At 34.4% G+C, this 16,620-nt stretch overlaps 1 protein-coding gene across 1 annotated transcript; it reads right to left on the bottom strand.

Moving 5' to 3' along the window:
• Nucleotides 1-662: 662 nt before the first annotated feature.
• On the bottom strand, nucleotides 663-13,235 carry LOC134854242 (lysosomal membrane ascorbate-dependent ferrireductase CYB561A3-like). The gene is made up of 4 exons (XM_063870417.1): nucleotides 12,768-13,235; nucleotides 2,107-2,231; nucleotides 1,570-1,654; nucleotides 663-1,140 (listed from the first exon to the last, which is right to left on the bottom strand). The coding sequence occupies exons 1-4, from the start codon at nucleotides 13,017-13,019 to the stop codon at nucleotides 835-837; spliced, it is 768 nt and encodes a 255-aa protein (XP_063726487.1). The 5' UTR covers nucleotides 13,020-13,235; the 3' UTR covers nucleotides 663-834.
• Nucleotides 13,236-16,620: the final 3,385 nt, after the last annotated feature.

Here is a 16,620-nt window from a genome sequence, read left to right on the forward strand (position 1 = left end):
CAGATGAGTTATTTTCGAATGAATGTACTCATAGAGTAATTTCAGACAAGGTACACCGTCTGCATCTTATTTTCGGCCGGATAGATTCGTGCAACTTCTTAGTCTAATATCAATCTTAATCTTACTCTTATATCTCCTAGTCTCAATAGATCTAGTGTATACTGTTTTATGCGAGTTAGTTTACAGAAGGAGAACAACTGTATTCTAAGTTTAATTCAAATTGCTCTGGTGCTGAAATTACAAGTAGTTTCAGCACTTACAAATAAGTGTAACTGTTAGTTATGGAAAATTTTTGGTTAGTTAAGAAAATTTTATAGATTTAGAGAATTATATTTATAACCAAGAATAATTTCTAGTTTAGAACTGGTTCCAGTTGTTCAAATGTTTAACCATAATATAGTCAAGACCTCTCGCCAATATATTATTATCAGAACACCATCACACTCATAAGAATTGAAAGGTAAGGTTTTTTGTTTCAATCCAGATCATACAGATCTCGGCGCAAGTTTCAGGCTATTTAATCAACTTTTCGATTCGGAATAAGTCCGCATCGAGATTTGCCAAGAATTGATTAATTTAGAAAAACACTTTTCTAACTCAATTTTAGGCTCCGGTAGTGTTGTTATTTTTTGAATCTCTTTCATCAATTGAAATAAAAACACTTTCACTGAAACTTACAATTGATTACATAAGTTTAAAAATTGGTTAGTTATAACTGAGTTGCAGCAAATTAAAAAATAGTTGAAAAATTTTCGCATTTAGTTATGTTTTTATAATGTTTTTACGTTTTCCATTCCAAAATTTACTACTAGAAAGGTATATTTTTTCTCTGAGTTACTGGTCCTCGCTTTCGTAATCATCCTCTCTGAATCGAACGTATGGGACTTTTTCTATTTTGGCAAAAGCGGAATTAGTTAAAAGCAAGCCAACTCCAAGACCAAACAAAACTGCACTGGCGCCGACTAGGTTCCCCACAGCCCCATATGCGGGTAGAGATGCATAGGGGTTTTTAGGGGGTGTGTCGATGAACGAAAACTGCTCTTGGATTCCAGATACTATGGACACTATGGCCATTATGAAAATTGTGGCTCCCAGGTATTTGTGAACGGGCATCAGCCATTCTTTTTTGTCCTGTGGGAACTGAAAAAAAAATTTAAAAATATATCAATTATGTGGATGTGAATAGAAATAATCGAAATTGTACTTCTTTGACCAGCAAAAAAATTATTTGTCAAAGTTCCTTGGCGGAGCATTTTGCCCAAAGAATCTATAATTTTGTTTTAAAAAATTCCACAGGAATAGGCCCCGTTTGCTATGAAGTACTATGCGATGATATTCTTTTTTTTAAAATAATCCCACCGTTAAAAAAAAACTGGTTTTTCGATACGAAAACTCGTTAGCAGTTCATGGGTAAAAAAGATGTTACCAGTAAAAACCGAGTCTAAATAATTCAGCCGAAGTTTCAGCAAACCTGAAATGAGCGAAACATAAAACGTCATTTGAAAAGTTACGTCATTTGTGCGAATTTTGCATCAATTTTTTATTGTTTCTCAATATCCGAAAACTCGCCTGTGGGAACAAATATGCAGCGAAACCCACGAAGAATTGGGTGGCGAACAAGGCCACGGTCGTGATCCCCACCCAGCTGTGCAGACTGTAGACGGGCTTTTTTTCTACCCCACCCTAGTCTCAAATTGAACGTTTTTCTTTTTCTATAAACAATGCTCCTAATATAAAATTGGCTTCTGCATGTGTCGTTTAAAAAACAAATATTTCCGATTTTTTTTTAATTAAATCCAAATTTCCGACAAATTTTATAAAGAAAAACTTTGGGTCAAGAGAACATCTTCCCCCCGAGTAGACTAAAATCCTACACCCCAGCGTTCAATTTAAATTAAATTAGCTAAGCGCTGCGTGTAAAATGCTCGATTTTGATTGGCTGAAAATTCTCGCTCAGAACCAAGTTAACATCCTCCCCTCCAAACTGTTTAGGGGTGGGGGTGTTAAAACTGCTTAGGGGTGAGGGTCATAACTATGTCCAAAACTTTCACCGTTTATTTGTCTTTCTAAAAAGAATTTGGAAGTGGGCTTAGAGTGAAAAAAAGCCTGAAGAAGTGTGGTTGGTTGTTGAAGTTTTTATTGTTGATCACTGCGTATAGTGCCAGAATGATACACACGATGCTGGTGGTGTGAAGACTGGCGTGAACTAATTTGACGGCGAATTTATTCACCTGAAAAGCAAAATGTAACCAAAAGTCGGAATTAGTTTGAGAAGTGAATTTCAATAAACCTTCAGTATTTATAAAAGTTACATACAATAAATTTAAAAATTTTATTTTGCACATTTTACAAGTAATTAGAAAGCGCGAACTTGCTTTTTATAGCTCTTTTCAGAACTCTGTTATAAAAAAATTGAAGAGGGTGATGTTCAACAGGTGTGCTGAAAAACAAAGTCTTAAGGATTGCAGAAGTTATTGACATCTGTCGTTTTTTAGCTTCACTCGGTGTTCTTATGGGTTGGCTCACTAAAAAGCTTTATCTTTTTTAATACAAGTAAGCCATGTTGGATTTTTTGTAATCAAGACAATTTTACACTAAACCCAAATAAGGATAATCTTCTGACTTATTCAGCTGAGTTTCAATTTTTACGCGGAAAGATATGATAACATTGCTTATGACTTTTATTCTAATCAGATTTAAACAAGAAATTCAAATTTTTCACTGGTAATTTTTATGCAGCAACTAAAAATCAGCAAACAAGGAACATTTGAATAAAGATAACAACTGGCTCAATTTTTTCAGCTGGGTTCGTTTTTCAAAGTTTCCTTTTTCAATGAAGATTTGAAATTAGTCGAATAACCAAAAATATTCGTACAGTTATATACAAATGGATTATTTTATTCGACAAGGACTCAAAATGAGGTAAAAAGCTCGTCAAGTTTGAGCCCCAGTTGAGGCTGACCTGGAGGGATGCAGATTCATGAGAAATATCGGGAGCATGGCCGAAGCATAATTTAGGGAAGCAAATTATTAAATAAAAAATTCAACAAGACTGCTCGTATCAGGGTGAAGCCTTGAAGATTCCGACTGCCTCTTAAGGTTTATGGAGCAGTAATAACATAAATATCATTAACATATTAAATATAATAAAAAAATGAAAAAAATTTTTTTCAAAAATTTGAAATATTTTCTATGAAAATCATCCCCACACGCCATATAAACTATAAAAAATAGATTTCGCTCCTTGTAACAAATCAATGGCAAATAAAATTCTTTCAACCAATTTGGAACGATTTCTGAGACGGATTAAATCTCCGCTTACACGTTAATAGCGCGAAATATATCGTGCGTTAATTGTCCCTGTTGCGAATCATACCATTCTACTTATTTCATTTAATTAGTTTTAAATTACTTTGACTGGTTAATTTATATTTGACCTTGGTATGTTCATTCTCTCCGGCGGAGAGAATGATATCTCTCAGTTTTTAATGTTTTAATACAGCGATTAATTCACTTTTTAAACATATCTTATTTGTAACTAGAAATAAGTAGAATTATCCGTAACAAAGAAATATTTTATCATGGCGCAGTCAAACAGTAACGAATCAAACGTGACAGGTATACCTTCATTCTGGCAAAACCATACAGTGGACCCACCAATTCCTTGGAAAGAGTGGAGCGACTTATTCCAACTAGCAATAATCGTAAAGGAAAACATTGATATCGAAAATCTCTTAAATCCAACGGAACGATATCATCCACTCCCTCCAATACTAGAAAATCCATCGGAAAACGAATCAGATGCTCAAAAAACATCTCGCATCGAGAGAAATATCCGCGAGCAAAAGAGGTTCGACGATGAAAAAATGGCCTCAATTAAGTCAGAAACCAAGAAATTTAACGGCATGAGACTAGAAGAGGCAGACGAAAAACTCAGATCCATACTCTATTTAGCTCTTGGAAACGAAGGAAAGAAAATATTCGGCCAAAAGTTCACGAGAGTTAAAGTTTTACAAATTTCTTTCAAAGAATTTTGGGAAAATTTGTCTTTAGCCTTTGTGAGAAAGACAAACATAACTTTCGAAAGACACAAGTTGCTGAATAGAAAACAGAGGGACAGAGAATCGCTAGAACAATTCTGGGGGGCATTAGCAGAAATGGCAAAAAGATGTGACATTCCCACAGGAGAAGACGAGTGGATCCGAGATATATTTATCAATAATATGAAGAACTCTGACATTCAACGGAAACTCCTTACGGAAACTCTACCTCCACTAGAAGCTTTAAATGTGGCATTGATCGATGAAAAAGGAATAACAAACCACATCAAAATGACGAGTACTTTTAAATCCAACGGATACTCTTCCAATAAACCTCTTAATCATTTTAATGTAAAAAGAGAACCCACCTTAAACATTGAAAGGAACAACACGTGTATGAAATGCGGCGGAAGTTTTACCAAAAGACATCTGGCGGTTTGCCCCGCAAAAGATACGACCTGTACAACTTGTAAATATCGAGGACATTTTACTAGAATCTGTAAATCACGTCATAAATATTGTGGATAGTCAGATACTAAATAATACAGATTGTAATTATCCCTCGGAACAACCGGATGTAAATAATGACCTTGTTAATAGAGAATGCTGTGGAGTAATCAACGCATGGTCGGAGTCCGGACAGAGCGATAACGATGACTACTCTGTATTAAACGTAAGAACTATCTATGACGATCAAGGAAAGGAATTGAAGAAACTACTAAACATCGGTTTAGGAAGTGAAAATCAAGTAATTCTCAATATACAGGTGGATTCAGCTAGCCCCGTGAGCTTCCTCAAACAAAACGTTCTACACGAGTTGAAGTTACGAGACCCTTTTGTGAAGATATATCCAGTGGACCAAGCGACTAAAGAACTTAATTGCGGATTCACGAACAATGCAATAAACATCACTGGAAAAGTAATAGTTCCCATTTTCTCAAATGGATTGTCTCATAAAGAATGCCACTTCTTCCTAACACAAGGACATGAAAGAAACATCTTGGGGAATGACAACTTGCCAAAAGTGGGAATTGAAGTTTCACAAAAAGACTACCCACTACACACCAACAAGAAAACTTGTAAGTCTATCAATTCAATTACATCACTTGACAAAGAGAACGAAATAGACATGATTTCCAAGACTTTCAAACAACTATTCCTTCGGATTGGAAAAATCAAAAATCAAACAAAAATAACACATTTTCACGAACCACTAAAGCCAATAAGACTAAAAGGAAGGCGAGTCCCACTACATTTACTGGATTCAGTAAAAACAGAATTGTGCAGACTCAAATCTGAAGGACATATCAAAAATTTAGAAAATTGCGACGAGGACAGATTTATTAGTCCGATAGTTATCACTTGTAAAAAGGACAAATCAATAAAGCTAGCCTTAGATTCAAAATTTATTAACAAACAAATTTACAAGAACAAATACCAGATGCCCAACATACACGAATTAGTGGATAACGTAGCGGCTCAAATTTCCAACAACTCTGCCGGAGAAGTGTGGTTCACTAATCTAGATCTAAAAAATGCATATAGTCAACTTTCGTTAGAAAATTTTGCTAGCAGTCAATGCAATTTTAGTTTGGTTGGCGGAGATATAACGGGCACATATCAATTCTTAACCGGTTTTTACGGACTCGGCGATATGCGAAACGAATTTCAAAGAGTCATGGACTCAAAAAAAAATTTTCCTATTACAAATTGTTACCTTGACGACATTTTAGTCGCTTCCGAAGGAAGTTTTATTGACCACAAGAAAATTGTCTATAAAATTTTATCAACGTTAGATAGTTACAATTTCGCAGTTAAATGGGCGAATTGCAAATTTTTCCAAAAAGAAATTGAATGGCTCTGTTTCAAAATATCAAAATCGGGAATCGCTCCACTAATCGATAAAACCAAAGCGATTAAAGATATCCCAATTCCAAAATCTAAAGGATCTAAGATCATTCTTCGGGTCAACTAATCAGTACATCAAATTTGTACCAAATTTAGCATCCCCCGGAAGCCCGCTAAGACCTCTTTTAAACAAGAAGTCAATTTTCCTTTGGAATGAAGTCCACACAAAAGCGTTCGATAAGATAAAATTAGAAATAGTCAATCTTACAGAAAACACCCACTTCGACGTTAAAAGATCCACGAGAGTAAAAACTGACGCTTCACAAAACGGGTTAGGTGCATCCCTCAAACAACTCCACGGGAACGATTGGAAAACAGTATCATTCGCTTCAAGATTTTTAAATCCTCACGATTCCAAATATTCAACAAACGAATTAGAGTTATTAGGAGTTGTATGGGCGGTAGAACATTACAAAAACTATCTCTACGGCTCAGAATTAGAAATTATTACCGACCACAAAACTCTCCTTTCCACTCTGTCACCTAATCACGGAAACAAACGTATCATAGTCGATTGACAAGATGGGTAGATCGTCTTTTACCATTTAATTTTACTTTAAAGCATTTAGCGGGAAAAGATATGGGTTTTACTGACCTAATTTCAAGATCCCCTTCGGAAAAAGCAATCCCCCCATCACATTACGATGAAGAATTCGTAGTTGCAACGACCAAAAAAATATATAAAGCACTCAATCCGTTGGATAACGAAAATTTATTACGCAATTCAATTAGTTCAATTTCGGAAAACTCCAATTACATGAGATTACGAAATCACGTAATAATTACAGCGTTGAATTTCATTAATTCTTCCATTCCAACATGCAATCAAAAACATTATAGAACAGAACTTTATAACTCCAAATGCATTCCCTCGGACTTTTCAAACACTGACCCTACCAAAATCATTTTATCAAATTCAGCCTTCATTTATTTTTTAATTCTTAATAGTAATTTAATTAGTAATCCTTCGGATAAATAGTGTAAATATGTCTAATAACCAAATTGTAGTAAATCATTCTACCTCTGGAATACAGGTCTCAATCGATTTCCAAATTTCTTCAGAACACAAAAAATTAGTAACAAAATATCGAGAAAATCTCAAGTTACCTGAAAAACCTTTGGATCTAAGCACTTTATTTAACGCAAAGTTGGTCGCATTACTAACGGAAGACGACGAAGTGCTAAACCCAATCGTAAAAGCTCTACAGAACAAAGTTAAAAGCATCAATGCAAATTCCCGTTACCTGTACCAATTTGCGAAAGACCTTCACGAATCCGACGGATTATTATATATGAATGGAAAATTGTTTATTCCTTTTACACTCCGGAACGCCGTTTTAAAAAAAAATACACGAATCTCACCCTGGCCAATTCGGTATGAAATACTTGGCACAATATATTTGGTGACCTCACATAAATCGACAGATCTACTTCCATGGGATTAACTGTACACAATGCACCCAAACTGGTAAGAATATAAAAAGCATTATACCTACATCACAAAATAGCGAACTTCCCGCTTTATCCGAACCCAATGAGGAACTTAACCTCGATTTTGCCGGCCCATTAGATAACAACTGGGGGAAGAATAAATACATTTTATTATGTATAGATCGTTTCTCAAAATTTCCGTCAGCTAAAATTACATCTTCAACGTCATCAAACACAGTAATCGAACTTCTTCAAGATTATTTTTACCTCCATGGGATTCCTAACTCTATTCGTGTCGACCACTCATCCTGTTTTACTAGTCAGGATTTTGAATTATTCTGTAATTCTTTTAATATCAGATTAATATTTTGTACAGTCGGGGACCATCGTTCCAACGGTCTTGTAGAAAAACTTGTTCACACTGTAAAAATTAAATTATTAGCAATGTCACTAGAACAACAAAAACCTACCTTGCAATTCGCTATCTCGAAAATTATTTGGAACTTACGATCTTCCTTCCAATCAAAAATAAAATGTTCACCATTCGAAATACATTTTAATAGAAAACCGAACACGATCTGGAAACATTTGGCATCTAGTAATTTATCCGGTGGATTTTTAGACAAAGGGAAGTCAATCCTAAGCAAAGAAAGGGCCCCTGACTGGAACGCGGACGATCGGATAGAAGACGGGTACAAAGACTGTTTAGTACCAAAGAATAACCAGTCACCGCTTGAGAAAGGGTACGACTCAGACCATCCTGCAGATTCAAAATCTTCTTGTTCCCGAGTGTCTCTAAACAGCCCGTTTAAAGGTTATTTACTCCAAAAGACCAATGGAAGTATTAACGGAAATCCCTTCTATAAACAATTGGGTCAGAAAGTAATAAACTCAACAAAATCTACGGTCGAACTATCCAACGGAAAAATCATTAGAAAATCGGACATCGCCATCCCAAAGTCTAAATCCTCTACAATCCGTTCATTCAAAGGAAATATTTCTTTTCCTTCTTTTATTAACACTGATTTACAAGTAGGTTCAAGAAAGACTAACAAAACAAAGCCCCAACAGACGCGAAACTAGGCCCTAAAACGAGACGACAAATAGAGCTTCCTACCCCGGTCTCCACTAGGTCCAGAGGGATAAACCAACCAACTAAACCCAACAAGTCAAAACGAACCCGAAATAAAGCCTCGACGTCTAACACTGGATAATTAGCAGGTGACGAATTCATGTTCATTCCGTCGGATACATCTGACATTAGTGATTGGGAGTGGATCGCGGGTGGTTTCCCATGCAGGGAAATGTTAAGAGAACTTTCATTTCGGATAACCCCATTTTTAACGAAGAACCTACCTCATCATTAGATCCTCAAACATATCAATCGTGAGATTTTAGACAAACAACTTCAATCGTCGGACACAGCGGAATGTCCAATCAGTATAAAACCAGCCACCCAAACTACTTCAGACTCAGCGAACAAACCTCCTACTACTGCGACATCGGAGGGACCAAACGCTCCGTTGGATACAACGAAGGAATCGGAGGGAGAAATCCTATTGAATTTCCAGTCTTCGAGATAAAAGACTCCTCTGATGAAAACGCGATTACTGAGGAAAGGCATCCTAAGGAGACTATTATCACCGGTAATGACTTTAAATTAAAACGTTCAAGTCGAAATGTCGGACCTCCCCAATTTTATGGTAAACGTTTGTACATAGATATTATAGATGAGAACGAAAACCAACCAGGCTCCGCAAAAAACCCAATACCTCGTCAACTTTGAGCCCCAGTTGAGGCTGACATGGAGGGATGCACAGTTATGAGAAATATCGGGAGCATGGCCGAAGCGTAATTTAGGGAAGCAAATTATTAATTTAAAAAAAATTCAACAAGACTGCTCGTATCAGGGTGAAGCCTTTAAGATTCCGACTGCCTCTTAAGGTTTATGGAGCAGTAATAACATAAATATCATTAACATATTAAATATAAGAAAAAAATGAAAAAATTTTTTTTTCAAAAATTTGAAATATTTTCTATGAAAATCATCCCCACACGCCATATAAACTATAAAAAATAGATTTCGCTCCTTGTAAGAAATCAATGGCAAATAAAATTCTTTCAAACAATTTGGAACGATTTCTGAGACGGATTTAATCTCCGCTTACACGTTAATAGCGCGAAATATATCGTGCGTTAATTGTCCCTGTTGCGAATCATACCATTCTTTTTACTTCATTTAATTAGTTTTAAATTACTTTGACTGGTTAATTTATATTTGACCTTGGTAAGTTCATTCTCTCCGGCGGAGAGAATGATATCTCACAGTTTTTAATGTTTTAATACAGCGATAAATTCACTTTTTAAACATATCTTATTTGTAACTAAGTAGAATTATCCGCAATAAAGAAATATTTTATCATTCCCAAATTGGCTAAAATGCCAATCTTTAAACCCCCATAATTTTAGGAAAAATAATCACAGGTGAAATATTGTTTAAAATTTAAGCTCAGGACAACAATACCTTTTGAATGTTTTTTAAAAATTTTGTCAAATAAGGCTAGATAAAAAGTCGAAATTTGTCTGAAGAAAAAAATCCACCCCGAGCACAAATATTCCGTTACTTTCTTGACGAAAGTCAGAACGATAAATAAAAAAGTCAAAGCGCAACGAGTAATGTGAAATTGGTCTTTTCACGAAAATTCTATATTTATTGTCATTTTTGTCTAAACTCTTTTGTTCAAGTTTGAATTTGTTCGGGAGTTAATGTTTCATACAAATTACAATTTCGATCGCCAAATTTTTTGTGAAAAAAGCGAACTTTAAACACAAGCACAACCAAAGTCCACAATCTTTTATTTTAGATTTAATTAGTTGCTTACAGACTTCTGAATGCTTACACAACTAATTTATTTAAACTTCATTTTTTATTTTAATATATTTTTTGGTAAGCAATAGCAATAGGTACATCTTAAAGAACATTGGTTTTCTATGCTTTCATGCTTTTCTCATTTTCCCTCGCTTTGAAAAACAATGAGAAATCTCTTTTGTGAGATTTTGCAGAGGATCTGCGAGAGCCTAGCAGACAATTTTAAAGGCACAGAACATACCAAACTAAAAAAAGATATGCGATTTACTTTGAAAAAGAATGCAAAGTCGGGGGCGGATTTAGGAAGGGGGCGGGGGGGGGGTAGGCGGACGCTTTCTTCCAGGGATTCGACCCCCTGCCGACCCAAAGGGTCCCCCCTTTGGTACTTTTAAGAAATCAAGTTTTGGCCGACCAACCTTAAAATTTTTCTAAAGGCGCCTTTGGCGCCGGCGCCAATATATACTAATTTTGAGGGGGGAGCGCGCGCCGAAAAAACGTAATTTTTCGGTCAAAATTTTCCAAAAAATGCCTAAAAACGCCTTTTTCGGCCTATTTTTTCAAAATTTTGCCTGCAGCGCAAAAAATGTGGCCAAAATAGGGTCAAAGCAGTGCTTTGGAAGAGCTCGAGAAATCAATTTGGTCGACCTAAAAAAAAGGTCTACTGAGAGTAGAAAGTCTACGAATGAGAGTAGATCCTAGCTAGAATGAAAGTATTTCTTGCAAGTTTTCTTGCAAGATATTTTGCAAGAGTTGCAGTCCTCGATCACTGGGGCTAGCAGGAGAGATTAGTTCAACCAAACATTTTGACCAAAGTCTAATTAATGGCAGTGATTTTCGTACACCGTAGACTCTTAGTTGCACAACTGCACTTTCTTGAAATTCAGTGTCTCTGTATAATTCGAGAACTTCGGCTTCGGTATCAATAAACCCATTCAGAAAATAAAGTTAAATTTGCTAATCAAAACTTGCTCCAACGAAATTTTGTAGTTTAAAAGAGAAAATAAAAAAAGCAAAAAATTTTAATGCGAACAACATCACAATTTTGGATAGACTAAGGGCATATTCAATACGCACTTGAAAAAAATTAAAACTTAAATTTTAAAACAATAAATTATAAATACTTTGACAAAAATACAAAAAAATTATCAAAAGTCACAAAATTGTTGATATCTCAAAAAACAAGCCATGCCGGAAGAATTCAGTTTCTGTGCTAGATTCCCAAACCGTGAAGATGGTATGATAGCATTAGACCAGCCATCTTATGATGACGGCTCTAAGGAAGTTTGTTCAATAATTTCTCCAATTTCGTTAAAATGCTGTTTTCTCGATAACTATCAACGTTACGTTTGATTGGTCAAATTGTAGGGGCAAAATTTCCATACTACAACGCTATAATGTGGGTCTAATAGCATCCAACCACTAGGGATGGGTTTTTAATAAACGGCAAGCGAAGTCTAGTTTGCAAAATACGCTTGTAAGATCATAATTCCCCATAATATGGTTTTCTTTCATTTTTTAAAGAGAAACGGGTTCTTCATTTTTGTCAAGGACCCAAGATTAGATTGCATCAACATGATTTTTGCTTAATTTTGCAGAAAAAATTTGATATAGCCATCTATTTCATCTCTTATTTTTATATGAACAGGTTTAACATAATGATTAGAAAACTTATTGAATACAATCCATTTAAGGAACGCATGCAAAATTTTAGAAATACATTTAAAACTTTTAAGCGTTCAATATTTTTTTTGAAAAAAAAATCCGGAAACGTTGTCAAATTCGCGCTCAAAAAGAAACATACGTAGAATTATTTTCTCAATGCCTGAATTTGACTGTGAAAATTACTTTATAATCTACTTTCAATTAAAAATTTTAAATTTTGTTGTTAATGGAAAAAATAGAAATGGAAATTAAGTATCGAAAGCTTACTGAATTTTGCATTTTTCGAGGAATTTTTTCAATCGAGGAACCATATTGCTATTGAAGTATGTGTTAATTGAAACTAATTATTTTTATCAAAACTCATTTATTATAATATCAAAAATTGAGAACTCTTCCTTTTAATTTTATTGAATGAATTGCTTTTTTTTCAGTTTTTCACCTATCAGCTTACATAGCTCAAATTCAATAATTTTTGTAGCATGTTCTTGTAGCGAAGTTAGCTTTTGTCGCAAAATTTTAGGCAGTTTTTTGTATATTTTTTAAGCAAAATCAAAATCAAAATTCTCGCTAATTTTTATCAAGATCTTTTTCGGCTCTATGTACTTTGTTTTTTTCTTTCAAAAAAAACCAAACTTTTTGAGACTTTTTTATTATAACAGATTTTAAATAGCTTGGATCCTTGCAAGATGACAAGTATCTTTGGAAACGTATATACCAAAGATATGATACGTCTTCAATTGATGAGCTATAGAGCATGATGAATAATCTCCCTAATATTTCTTACTTTTCTATTGTGAAATACAACGATGCGATCTGTCAATACTACTGAAAAGGAAATAATTAATTTTTTAACTAACCGAACTGAGTACCCTGAAGATGACGATCGAGTTTCCGAACAGAAACAGAAGTCCAATTATCATCAGAACAGGGTGCCAATTGAACTGAGAGTAAGAACCATCCCACGCGAATCCCTCTTGGTATTTTGTGACCCAGACAACCACAAACACAACTGCCGCTACGCCTATCAATTCGGTCACTGCAAAAACTGGATATTTCAGCCATTCTCGTTGGTAACAATGACTTGCCGAATCCGCGTTTGCTCTATCCATTTTGGAAATTTAATTTTTGAAAGAGTAAAAACTCTAGTAAGAATGCAATTAAGTTCACTTTTTTCAGCGAGCGATACTTGTGATAAGCGTGCAAATTAGTGCAATGGTAACTGTGTTCAAGTTAAGACCATAATGATACTGAGCTTACGTTTTTATAAACATGAAGACAAACAGACGCTAGTGGCAGATTTGTTACAACATGTAATAAACAATCTATCAGAGCCGAAACTGAAGAAACCAAGATTAAACATGAACAATAAACGAGACTGCGAAACGAGACTGCAAGACTGATCAGATTTCTCTTTGACGCGTCTCAAAGATTTCTTCGTTTTCTCGAAACTTTTAAACTAAAATAGTTTTTGGGGATTTTTTTCTTATGGTAACTTTGCACTTAACAAGCAAAATTGAGTAATTTCCATCGGTCAGTTTGGAATGATATCTGAGCCGGACGACATGTTGTCTTACGTGTTGGGCACATCAAATGAATGTTTAAATAAAAATTTCCGATAAAAAATTGCTTTATTTTAATTCCAAAAATCTTTTTCTTCAAGGTATTTTTTTTCAATGAATTTATTGAAACTCTAACCGAAAAAATCAAAAACGTATAAAATATGAGGCTATTTAAACTACAAGCTTTTTAATCATAAATATATGACAACTTTGCATGAGTGGAACAAATGCAAAAAAATAATGGATGGCAATTAAAGGTTTTTTAATAATCAATTTTACAACTTTAAAAAACCTTCATTAATATTGCGAAAAATTCAAAGAGAAATAAATATGAGTAAAATTAAACTCAAAGTGAGGTAGTGTTTTTTGAAATTGATAAAGAAAATTTAAATGAAAGTCCGGCATCTTTTCATTCAATTACTATCATTCAATTCATTGGTTTTGTATCGATTATCTCAAATTGCATTCAATTCCTTCCTAAGCAACGTTATTGAATTTTAAAACTTTGACTATTTACTGAAGGAAATTTTACACTCTACTGTTGTAGCCTTAGATCGAGGCAATGCTCTACTCGCGCCCACTTACACAAAACATTTTTATTTGTAAAATAGCCCAACAATTCCTTCAAAATTTAGACCTGACTGCTTTTTGGGCGCCTATTTATATACTATGCGCCAACTTTCGACAAAAACTCTAAATGAAATTTAAAAAAATAACGGCATCGCTCATGTGGGTCGCCAAAGATTTCCTCAGCATTAGTAAAAAAAAATCGGCTTTTCAAAAGTGAACTTCAATTTTTTGATTGTTGACTATCTTCAGTCCCCAATAAACCGAAAACAAATTTAACATTCAGCTTTCTCTTTCTTGGAGAAAAAGATTTGCGAGAAATTATCGTCGGCATTTTTGTTTTTTCAGTCAATTTTTTTGAAATCAAAGTTTTTGAAATCTGAGCAAGAAGTTTCCGGCAAAAAAATGATAACCAAAGAAAATATACAATTTCAGGGCTCAAACTTTTACAAGGTACAGGAGTGAAATTACATCTTGAATTAAAAAGCAAATGATGCAAAAAATTTCCCTGACGTTGCAACTAAGCAAACGAAACAAAAACTGTCAAACAAAAAAATCCCACAATTCAATTTTTCCGGAAAAAACTGAAACTTCATACATACTGAAAAAGCAAAGCACGTCCTGGAGTCGAACCCACAGGCATAAGGGTACAAAGGGAAACGCATTACATCTACGCCAATTAGAATTGAGCCCGGAAGTTGTTAAGATACAATAAAAAAGTAAGTAAGAAAAGCAAGCAGGATTTGTAAGCAAAGAGAAAAGTCTGGTTCCCAATTACAAGATACTTGCTCTCACGTGTCTAATAATAGGAGACTATAAAAAATTTTTTTGCATGCAGCTCTTCAAAAGTAAGCTGTCTGTTAATCTTTATAATGTTTTTCTATTTGAGCTTCAGTTATAGTTAGAGTTATGGTCGTCCCTACAAGTCTTGACAATTACTTGGTACCCCCTTGGCAAGGTCCTAACTGAATTCTTCCACTGACGACACTAGTCCTAAATTCCAAGTTCATTATTGGTATCTGTAATCAAGTTGTGCAAATATCAAGTCCAATTTCACCTCCAAATTTATTTTTAATTTATCAATCTCCGAAGTCTTTTGTTCAATTAACCCATTAGAATTAACAATTTTCCATTAGTTATTACCATAAAGATCAATCTCGCGAGATCAGGTTTGATGTGCTATGCAATACGGGAAAATTTGCTTTGTTGTGAAGGAATTTCAGTTAGAGTACCTAAGTTCTTTTTTGAAGGCCCAAAAAAACTATTTGTGTACCCTATGTATACCCGGCAACTTAAAATACTAATTTTCAAGCAATGAGTACTCAGTTGATACTACTTTTAAATTTCTCAAATTCTTACATTTTTGCAAGTTAAACTTGAAATTTTGCAGCATTAAATTCTGCCTAGACAAAAGTTGGTTTGGTTTTCTGTTCCATTTTTAATTGTTTATTTAAAAGTTCGAAAAAAATTTAAATTGAAGTGTAATAATCGTGCATATAGCAACAATCAATAAGTGACAGTCCAATGAGCAACTTTTTCACGATCGAGGTTTTCGTCAGGTAGCGACTGTGTTTGAAGCTTCTAGTTCGGATCTCTTAGCATCCGGGAGTAATGAGTTCTCGGTGATTCTGAAACAAAACTCAGTCAACATTTCAGATCAAAAATTTTTCGACAATCAAAATTTTGGAACTCGGTTATGAATTCGAAGATTTTTTACGATCTTTTTTACCCTAAAATGTCAATGCGGATGGACAACGGCTAACTTTTTTTACCGCCAAAATTTGCAAAAGTAAGTATTCAGCAAAGAACAAATTATTACGACTGGAATTATTTTATCTCAATACTTTGCAAAATCAATCATTATTCAAATTGGTCAAAGCTGTTCAATTTTTTTCTTGGACGAAGGTTACTTACAGTTTCGAGTTGGCGACCTGCAACATCCCTCTTTTCAAATCGAGTCTAAATAGGATTAGGTCATTTTAACTTTCTGAATATAATGCCAACCTAAACTAATCATGATAACAAAACGATACAAAAATAACATTTTTTTTTGGTGCCAATACATAAAGCAACAGCTTTAACTTTTAGTTTTCCATTGCTTGACGTAAGAATAAAACAATGTATTGAAACGAAAACAAAAAATAAAAAAGTTAATCATCTTTTTAGATGTTCTTTTTTCGATAGTTAGAAAATTTTTATGAAAATTTTTCACCACAGATTAATTCCAAGCTGAAAGGCTTTTAATATGCTAGTCGTTCAATTTCCTAAGACTATTCTTTGGGGTAACTGATTTTGGCGTCAAAAAATTGGAAGTCAAAGTTTCCTGGCATTTTCAGCAGCCAGAACGTTAAATTATAATCTGTTTTCAAGACCTCTCGACTTTTGCTGAGTTTCCATTATTGTCATAGTTTCTCAAAATGCTTAGCAAGTTTCATATGTCCTTTCAAAAGCTAAACTATACTTCACTTTGATTAACCGAGGGTTAGGGGACGTCTCGTTGCTTGAAGGATAGGGGGCATTACTAGCTCAGAAAAAAATAGCTTGTAATTATTAAGCAGGGGCGCAGCAGCGGATCTCCGTGAAA

The sequence above is a fragment of the Symsagittifera roscoffensis genome, chromosome 9 (assembly GCF_963678635.1).
Source record: "Symsagittifera roscoffensis chromosome 9, txSymRosc1.1, whole genome shotgun sequence".
Classification (NCBI taxonomy): domain Eukaryota; kingdom Metazoa; phylum Xenacoelomorpha; order Acoela; family Convolutidae; genus Symsagittifera; species Symsagittifera roscoffensis.